General features: G+C 36.9%; 1 protein-coding gene and 1 long non-coding RNA gene across 12 annotated transcripts in view; one reads left to right on the plus strand and one right to left on the minus strand.

Moving 5' to 3' along the window:
- Nucleotides 1-145: 145 nt before the first annotated feature.
- The window catches only part of LOC107710483 (uncharacterized), a 24,471-nt gene continuing 14,386 nt past the window's right edge, over nt 146-10,230 (minus strand). The window contains exon 3 of the long non-coding RNA XR_001636603.1: nt 146-216. This is a non-coding gene — a long non-coding RNA (uncharacterized LOC107710483). The remainder of the gene's footprint in view (nt 217-10,230) is intronic.
- The window catches only part of LOC107710481 (interferon regulatory factor 2), a 30,011-nt gene continuing 20,881 nt past the window's right edge, over nt 1,101-10,230 (plus strand). For 3 of the 11 annotated variants that reach the window (XM_016515261.1, XM_016515263.1, XM_016515262.1), the window contains exons 1-7: nt 2,275-2,296; nt 3,874-3,966; nt 4,150-4,249; nt 5,711-5,884; nt 7,018-7,055; nt 7,162-7,267; nt 9,592-9,747. In XM_016515261.1, the coding sequence (XP_016370747.1) occupies nt 3,880-3,966; nt 4,150-4,249; nt 5,711-5,884; nt 7,018-7,055; nt 7,162-7,267; nt 9,592-9,747 (661 nt within the window). In that variant the 5' untranslated portion in view covers nt 2,275-2,296; nt 3,874-3,879. The other 8 variants (XM_016515266.1, XM_016515267.1, XM_016515265.1 and 5 more) reach the window with 8 other exon arrangements.

Below are 10,230 nucleotides of genomic sequence, written 5' to 3' on the forward strand. Positions count from 1 at the left end.
AGACTCTCTCTCTCTCTCTCTCTCTCTCTCTCTCTCTCTCTCTCTCTCTCTCTGTGTGTGTGTGTGTGTAAAGACACAATGAGGATAGAATTGCACAGCTAGAATGCTTTTAACAACTTGCATTGCTTCTCTCATCTCTACAGCTCAAGATCTTTCTGGAAATGTCATACCAGCTACAGTCATGGACAGAAGTATTATATGCACAACAGTAGAGCACTAAATAAAAACATGCAAAAGATGAATGCAATGTTGCATATACATATATGTGATATAGCGTAAATGAAGTCTCAGAAACATGAAACTCTTGGACAACAATTTTCTATTCACACATAACAACACTAAAGTGCGATATCATATTTGCATGTTGCAATTTAAGTTTCTTTCTGCCTGCTTCGCCTTTAAGAAGCAATAACGAAACAACGAGGAAGTGAAAATGAAATCGACTTTCGCATTTCAGCCTGCAGCCAATGAGCAGACCAGCGCAAAAACTACTATGGCAAAAGCTCAGCTTATAAATATTTAGTAGGTCCAGAGACGTTGCTCGGGTTGAACTCCCTTGAGCGTCCGGTAAATGTGGATTTCAAAGTATTTTGTTGTTTTACATGTAGTATTGCGAAATAAACAAAGCTGTTAAAGGGAAAAATAATAAAATAAGGTACAAGTGATGTTCATAAAAATAATTACAATATACAATAATATAGCAACAAAGCATTGGATTTTATGTTTTCGTAATATTTACGAGCAATATCATATGTATATATTTTTGGGTGGGGTAATACATATGGATTTGTGTTATTTGTATTAGGCAATCAAGTTACATTTGGAAAAGAAAACTAATTCTTAAAACTACTCAAATATAGAAAGAGTCCTTCGTTGACGGCCACCCACCTTTCTGCCGCTCAGCCAATCAGTGCGCGAGCGTCTCGCTACGTAATTAATATTCATGAGCTAAGCCTTCCCCGTGACGGCGTTCTTTCCTTGACTACCTCCTACGTTTATTATATCTACACGCCCTCTTATGAAGTTGTCTGTATGCCAGCCAATCAGCTTGCGAACGTCTCGGCTACGTCGTTAATATTACTTATCCAAACCCTGGCCGTAGTAGGATGTGTAAACACGAAGTAAGCGCACAACACACACTCACACACACGCACACTGGGGATTTCCACCCAAGAGCTTGTTTCCTTCACTTGTTTTGCTTTCGATCTGAAGAGCGAAATCAAACCCATTTGACTTTTCGTTTTGTTATCGAGAACTACAAATTGTCAAGACTCTTCACAATCTCTTTGCTATTATTCCTGGAGTGATTTCTACGCGTCGCAGGTAATAAATTGCATTTCCGCATGTATTTATGGAGCTCATATATATATAAAGCTCAGCTTATAAATATTTAGTAGGTCCAGAGACGTTGCTCGGGTTGAACTCCCTTGAGCGTCCGGTAAATGTGGATTTCAAAGTATTTTGTTGTTTTACATGTAGTATTGCGAAATAAACAAAGCTGTTAAAGGGAAAAATAATAAAATAAGGTACAAGTGATGTTCATAAAAATAATTACAATATACAATAATATAGCAACAAAGCATTGGATTTTATGTTTTCGTAATATTTACGAGCAATATCATATGTATATATTTTTGGGTGGGGTAATACATATGGATTTGTGTTATTTGTATTAGGCAATCAAGTTACATTTGGAAAAGAAAACTAATTCTTAAAACTACTCAAATATAGAAAGAGTCCTTCGTTGACGGCCACCCACCTTTCTGCCGCTCAGCCAATCAGTGCGTAATTAATTAACGTAATTAATATTCATGAGCTAAGCCTTCCCCGTGACGGCGTTCTTTCCTTGACTACCTCCTACGTTTATTATATCTACACGCCCTCTTATGAAGTTGTCTGTATGCCAGCCAATCAGCTTGCGAACGTCTCGGCTACGTCGTTAATATTACTTATCCAAACCCTGGCCGTAGTAGGATGTGTAAACACGAAGTAAGCGCACAACACACACTCACACACACGCACACTGGGGATTTCCACCCAAGAGCTTGTTTCCTTCACTTGTTTTGCTTTCGATCTGAAGAGCGAAATCAAACCCATTTGACTTTTCGTTTTGTTATCGAGAACTACAAATTGTCAAGATTCTTCATACACTCTTTGCTTTTATCACTAGATTGATTTCTACGCGTCGCAGGTAATTAATTGCATTTCCGCATGTATTTATGGGGCTCATGCATATATATATATATATATATATATGAGTGGATGTTTATGCTGTAGGCCACGTAGAGTTGCTGGGGTGAGTGTAAAATCGAAAGTCATGGGGGTGTTTGGATCCAATGGGAATCAAGGAATGTTTATTTTCACTATCGAGTTGAGTTGACAACACTATCGCACTTATTTGGGGAGGTTGAATTCATCTGATTTAGTGTGCTGTAAGAATGATTGGGACACTGCAATGTAACTTCACCGTAAGTACTGAGCAGAACTGATAAATAACGCCCTTTTAATGTCAAATTATGTTGTTGAGAAGTTTGCACGGACGTGTGGATATTATTACTACCAATTGCACTATTACTACCCTGGATATTGTTACTGTTATTGACTTACATGGACATGTACTGGGTATAACATGAGCACCGTAATGGAAATGATCTGTCATAAACTGGTACACCAATATCTGAATCCAAATGTTGTTTGAAAATATGATAAATATAGCTTAAAATTCTTATAACATGAATGTTTGGTAATAAAATGCAATAAAAACTAAAATTAATAGTTATTTTTCAATTTCAGATCATGTGATGATTGAATTTGGGCATTACAGTGTTAAAATATATAGTATGAAAGACTAACATACAGACGAATAGTTAATGAGAAAGTTGAATAGCTTACATAAATAGTTTAGATGAGAAGTTTCTTTAAGAAATAGTGCTAATTCTTTGCTATAATCTAATGCTATTCATTTATGTTGGCACTGTATGATGGCAGAATTAGTTTACCATCTAGAAACAGACAGAAACAAATGTCTTATATTATATATTCAATATTAGCCAATATAAATAAACTAAAAATCACTAACAGCAGCTATATGTGACTAATATATCATGCATCCCTACTTTTTTGTGTGGTTTTATGTATATATTTCAAAATATAGCTTTTTTATTTCTTTTTCTTTTTGGGTTCATAATTGTGCCTATCTGTGCTTATGTTATATGTAGTGTGCAGTGTAATTCCTGTATGTTGTTGGTCTATGTTATGATTGCCTTTGCTCGCTCTCATTTCCCAATGGACCATAAAAGCTCAAAGGTCTGAGCGACAAACAGATGATTTTAAAGCGTGAGTTTTCATTGTGATTAACTATAAACCTTTTTATGAGCTTGAATTGGTTAATCGGTAACTTATGATTTGTGCTTTGTCAAATGAAAGCAGATCAAGAAACATCAAGTACTTCTCATGTCTGTCATCTTGCATGATTGATATTACAGGTTTGCCCACATGTACTCCATGTACTCTTAGATAAACTCACTCTCTCTCTCTCTAACACACACACACAGACACACACACACACACACACACGTCACACACACACACACACACACTCCAACATCCTCTATTTGTTGTCATTCATGTCCTGACTCTTGCTTTCATGAAATCCCAAAGATGAATCATATCTCATAATCATGTTGTTTACAGTAACTTTCAGTAAATTGTGATTCAGATGGTCTCTGCTGGAGGTTTGTTTTTAGAAATAGGGTTAAAGTTTGTCATCGTGCTTCCTAGATATAGAATGTACAACCTGTTGAAGGAGGAAAAGTTGCTGTCAAACTTTGACACATTCCAGATCTCTCTTCGACTCACTCTCTCTTTCTCTAGGCCAGCATGCCGGTGGAGAGAATGCGTATGAGACCATGGTTGGAAGAGCAGATAAACTCTTGTCAAATACTGGGGCTCAAATGGGTGAACAAGGTACTGTGACTGTGTTTAAACTTGTCTTTTTACTGCATTGTTTTGTTACAACTACACATGCCATGAGCAAGATGCTATTGTTTGTGAAGCATTTTGTCATATAAATGTGACTGTGTGCACAAACGCAGTGCATTTAGGGTGTGTCTTGGCTTGTGACATGTTTTGCATGTTCTTTGCCTGCAGGAGAAGAGACTATTCCAGATTCCATGGATGCATGCTGCGCGACACGGCTGGGACGTGGAGAAAGATGCGCCGCTCTTCCGAAACTGGGCCATCCATACAGGTGCAGTCAGCACGCAGACTGTCATATGTGCAGTTGTGCACATAAATGCACATATACTTACTGTACAAACAGAACGTTCTTAAAATGTAAGGATGCGATTGTGAATATTCAAACTAGACCTAGATCAAACTAGGTCTCATTTTTGTTAGAACAGTTTGAATGGCGCTGACCTATTTGCGAAGATGGTCTAGTAGTTGTTGGCATGCTGAATTGCATTTGCTAGGGAGTTATGAATGGTTGCTAGGGTTTCTAGATGGATTTTAGGGTGTTCTTGGTGGTAGCTAGGGTTTCGCTTGTTTGGATTTTGCTAGGGTTTTGGTTGCTTGGATATTCTGGGTTGGGTGGTTGCTAGGGTGGTTACTTGTTGGTTACTAGGGTGTTCTGGGTGGTCGCTAGGGTTTTACTAGTTGGTTCCTAGGGTATTCTGGATCGGGTGGTTGCTAGGGTTTTACTAGTTGGTTACTGGGGTGTTCTAGGTGGTTGCTGTGGGTTCTAGGGTATTCTTGGTTGGGTGGTTGCTAGGGTTTTACTAGTTGGTTACTGGGGTGTTCTAGGTGGTTGCTATGGTTTGGCTTGTTGGTTTCTAGGATATTCTTGGGTGGGTGGTTGCTAGGGTGTTCTGGGTGGTCGCTAGGGTTTTACTTGTTGGTTCCTAGGGTATTCTGGATCGGGTGGTTGCTAGGGTTTTACTAGTTGGTTACTAGGGTGTTCTAGGTGGTTGCTATGGTTTCTAGGGTATTCTTGGTTGATATTCTTGGGTGGGTGGTTGCTAGGGTGTTCTGGGTGGTCGCTAGGGTTTTACTTGTTGGTTCCTAGGGTATTCTGGATCGGGTGGTTGCTACGGTTTTACTAGTTGGCTACTGGGGTGTTCTAGGTGGTTTCTATGGTTTGTAGGGCATTCTTGGTTGGGTGGTTGCTACGGTTTTACTAGTTGGTTACTGGGGTGTTCTTGGTGATTGCTATGGTTTCTAGGATAATCTTGGGTGGGTGGTTGCTAGGGTGTTCTGGGTGGTCGCTAGGGTTTTACTTGTTGGTTCCTAGGGTATTCTGGATTGGGTGGTTGCTACGGTTTTACTAGTTGGTTACTGGGGTGTTCTAGGTGGTTGCTATGGTTTGGCTTGTTGGTTTCTAGGGCATTCTGGGTTGGGTGGTTGCTAGGGTGGATACTTGTTGGTTGCTAGGGTGTTCAGGGTGGTTGCTGGGGTTTTACTTGTTGGTTCCTAGGGTATTCTGTGTTGGGAGGTTGCTAGGATTTTGCTAGTTGGTTGCTAGGGTGTTTTGGGTGTTTATGGTCAAAAGAGTCCAACAATATGTCTCCATGATATTCCTATTCTTATCTATAGTTTGAGCTTCATTGAAAGTTTACAGCTAATAATGTCAATTCAGATATAAAGAGCTGAAGTGATAGTAAACTGTCATTCTGCATTATGTGTATCCAGTTTTTGACTGCCATTTTTTTAGGGAAATATCAACCAGGTGACAAACCGGACCCCAAAACATGGAAGGCGAACTTCCGCTGTGCAATGAACTCCCTGCCTGACATAGAGGAGGTGAAAGACAAAAGCATCAAAAAGGGAACAAACGCCTTCAGGGTGTACAAGATGCTGTCAGCGTCTGAGAGGCATTCAAAGAGAGGTCAGTCGATCACACATCAGTGCTGACACTGACTGCATCACAGAGACCAGCCTTCATTTCCTTCTGACACGCTGCACATAATGATGTGCAGTTTAAAGACATTTCTGTCATGTTTGTTTAATCACACCTAAGAATGGTATGATCCCACTTAGTCTGCCTGTGATTTTCACTATGATCTGCATCTAAAAAATTTGAAGATTTTGGGTGAATCTCACAAAAGCTGAAAATATGTTTGTCATATTTCACCTACAAAAAATATCAGAAAGAAATAAGAAATTATTTCATGCATGAATAACTTTGAATTTAATTATTTTCCCCCTACATTATTTTCATGAAAATTAAACGCATTTAATCACACACACACACACACACACACACACGTGATAAAAAAAGGTGCATTATAGTAAAACTACTATGTAATAGTATATTGCGAAACATCTGTCTTTAAAAATAGTTTTTTGGGGCGAATCTCATAAAGGCTGACAAGAAAATTTGTCAAACATTTGTCATATTTCACCTAAAAAAAATTATTAGACTTTGCATATGCATGAATAACTTTGTGTGTATACACACGCACATTATGTGTATGTGTGAGAATAAATGTGCTTAATTTTCATGAAAATAATGTCATGTTAAACAAAAACAATTGCCACCGACAATAATAATTACAAACAAAAAAATTCTATGAAATGTAAAGCATACAGAATCATTTATATAAAGATAAAAATGTTTACATTATAGTGAAAACAGCATAATATTGTTCCTGTGGCTCAGTGGTAGAGCATTGCGTTAGCAGCGCAAAAGGTTGTGGGTTCAATTTCCAGGGAACACACATGCTGGTAAAAAATGTATAGCCTGAATGCACTGTAAGTCGCTTTGGATAAAAGCGTCTGCTAAATGCATAAATTAAATTAATTAAATTAAATATTATATTGTGAAACATCTTAATGGCCCTAAACATTTTTTTCATATTTAAGATCAAATTAAATATCCTGTTTTTTGTTATGATTTTGGGGTGAAATAGGCTCTAGAAATCTTCTTGACAGGTTTTGTGACATCTGCCGTTTTGATACTTTCTGAAGTGCTATTTATTTGCATGCACTGATCTAGATTTGTGTGTCTGTTTCTCAAAGGAAAAAAGAGAGGAATTGAAAAAGAAGAAAAGATAAAGGTATGGGCGTTCACTCTTGTGTATATTTTGTAGCTGTCAGAAATGCTCTAATCAATAAAAGGTTATGAGATTAATTGACACAGATGTGAATATAATGTGTTCGCAGGCAGTGCGACCATGCCCTGTGCCTTCAAGTTGGGAAAACAGTAATGGCTCTTCAGCTTGTAAAACCCCAGTCACAGTCAAGCAGGAGGCAGATTACTACGGTACAGGTTGGTAGTGAACTTCCTGCTCCGCCCTGCACACCTGTGTTTAGTGAGTATATTCAGGTGGAACCTGTTCTCGACAGTCTAGCAAGAAAGGAGTTACGATCTGAAATGCTATCTGCTCTATGGGTTAGTTTTTATCTGTACACTCTGTTTGCTGTACATTTTGTTTCTCTGCTCTCCAAAACAGATCATTGTGAGTCATCTATTAGCAACACAGTCCAGGTGTAATTTAGCTAAATTCTAGACTAAAGAAAATCTGTTTGACAGATCTGTTTGCTATTTGAGGGAGTATTAAAATTTGAGCCTTTTTTAAACAGAAGCTTAAAATAACCCTGAAACCTAACACTTTTGAATGACTTGAATGGTGTATTTATTATTAGTATTATTATTTTATTTTAATAATAACAATAATAATAAATGTTTGAAAATATATTTGATACAAAAATACTACTACTACTACTAATGATGAATATTAAAATAATTATAATAAATATACATCAAGCTATTTTTATGTTAGGTATTGTTAGCTATTATAAGTGTTGGGTTTTATGGTTATGTTAAGTTTCTCTTTTAAAAAAAGTATGAATTTATTAATATAGTATTTGTTATAAATATATTATCCTTTCAAATTCTGTCCAAGTTCAACCAGAGCACAAGTCATGCTTTTTTAAAGAGAAACTTAAAACGACCCTAAAACATAACACTTTTGAATGGCTTGTTGTGCATTTATTATTTTTAATTAATGAATTCATAATAATAATTAACTTATATATGTAGCAAATATAATCAATAAATATTTTATTCAAATATATTTTTATTATTATTATTATTTTAAATATTTGTTAAATATATTACCCATTTAAATTCATTCTTTTTTAAAGAAAAACTTAAAATAACCCTTAAAAACAAAACTCTTTTGAATGCTTAATGTGTATTTATTATTTTATTTAATAATATAATACACTTTGTATATACTGTATGTATCAAATAGTAATTCTTATATTTTTTTTTCAAATGTATTATTATTACACATTAAGTTGTTAAAAGATGTTATCTCTCAAGTTTATTTTAGGATTCTCTTTAAAAAAGCATGACTTGTGGTTTCAGAGAATATGAAAGGGTCTTTGAAACATAACAGCATTTTGTTCTGTGTTCCTCAGCCACTTTTTGCAAAAACCCAGAATGCTTTAGGCTTCTCTTACAACAGTTTATTTTGCTGTGCCTCTCCTGTCCTAGTTTAACACATGCATCACTTCACAGCTGTTTGACATTCTCTCACATTTCTCTGCCTTCACAAAACTACAAAATCAAAAACTTTATAGACTTTAACTACTTATGGCACTGAAGTTGACCTATAGAGTAAGTTTTATACGCAATGCCAGCAGCCGTGTTCACATCGCCAACACATGTAAACCCAGTGTTTCACAATGCTGGCAGTTTGAGTTAGTAAAGAGCCTTTTGATTTGCCTACTGTTGAATTTGTATGAATGGCTGGTGTTAAATGAATAGTTAGTGACATAATGAAGGTAAGGTTTTGTAAAAGGTTATGTCAATGGTCATATTTATATATTATATATATATATATTTATTTATTTTTTTTCTTAAAGAAAAAAAAGTCAGTTTTCCCCACCAAATTCCCATAGAAATAATTTTATTTTTATTAATGAAAATTTGTGTCCTTTCCAGACACAATGATTTTTTAAAAACAACATGAATTCAATTCAGTACAACAAATGCTACAACGACATACAAATACATATAGAATTTATGCAAAGTATACATTTTTTTATTAATTTATTTCGGGGGGGTTAGGTGACAATACAACTCAAACGTTCTTGACAGATTTAAGTAAGATTTGTCTTTTACATTTTGGATGGGATATGATCACACTACACCTATCATTCTGTCGCGGACCAGTTTATCCAGATCTCCTTGTTACTGTGTTTGTTTAATCACATCCACTGTTCTCTCTTTCCCCCTTCAATTTCACTAACACACTCGATCGGGGTAAAAGGTGAGCTTTAGCGTGTGTTTGTTTTGTCATGTGGGGTTTTGTGATACACATCGAATTGGCAAAGCAAAATCAGCTGCAACGTAATTGATTTACAAACAGCCTTTCAGCTGGTTAATTTGTTTTTAACCTTGTTTCCGCTGCATCATTTCAATATGGAGTCATGGGAAATAGAGTTCAGCTACATGGACCGGAGGGATTGCGTCCAGAGTGAAAAATGACCCAGATCTGGCTCACTCCCCCTTAAGAAACAAGTTCACTTCCCACTTCACTGTTCTCCATATTCACTCTCTCTTCCCTGTTCTCCCTTCCTCAGAGGCTGGTGGGCGGAGCCCAGCGGACGACCACCTGATCATTAACGATCTGCCTGACGTGTGTCAGACCATCGAGGTGGTGACGGAAAACGAGGAGCAGGCCGTGACCTCCAGCGACCTGTACCCCTTACAGATCTCCCCCGTCTCCTCGTATGGAGGTTGGCTTGACAAATATACTCTCAATCCTTTAGACATGACTATATTCACAGTGCAGCATTGCTTTGAGATCCTTGGTTTTTGAGTTTTGATGGTTTTGGACCGTGATACCAATTGCACTTATCCAGTTACAAAATAATCAACTGTTATCTGTGCTTAGTGGTTTCCTCGTATGCTCCAGACATATTGAACTTGTGTAGGAGGTGTGGGTTTGAATTTGCCCCAATCCAGTTCCATTTGCTGAAGTAGTTTGACTTTTTAATTAAAGGGGTCATATGATGCTGCTAAAAAGAACATTATTTTGTGTATTTGGTGTAATGAAATGTGTTTATGCTGTTTAAAGTAAAACAAACACATTATTTTCCACATACTGTACATTATTGTTTCTCCTCTATGCCCCGCCTTTCTGAAACGCGTCGATTTTTACAAAACTAATCGGTCTGAAAAGCGAGGTGTGCTCTGATTAGCCAGCTATCCAGTGCGTT

The sequence above is a fragment of the Sinocyclocheilus rhinocerous genome, unplaced genomic scaffold (assembly GCF_001515625.1).
Source record: "Sinocyclocheilus rhinocerous isolate Xijiao unplaced genomic scaffold, SAMN03320098_v1.1 scaffold297, whole genome shotgun sequence".
Classification (NCBI taxonomy): Eukaryota; Metazoa; Chordata; class Actinopteri; order Cypriniformes; family Cyprinidae; genus Sinocyclocheilus; species Sinocyclocheilus rhinocerous.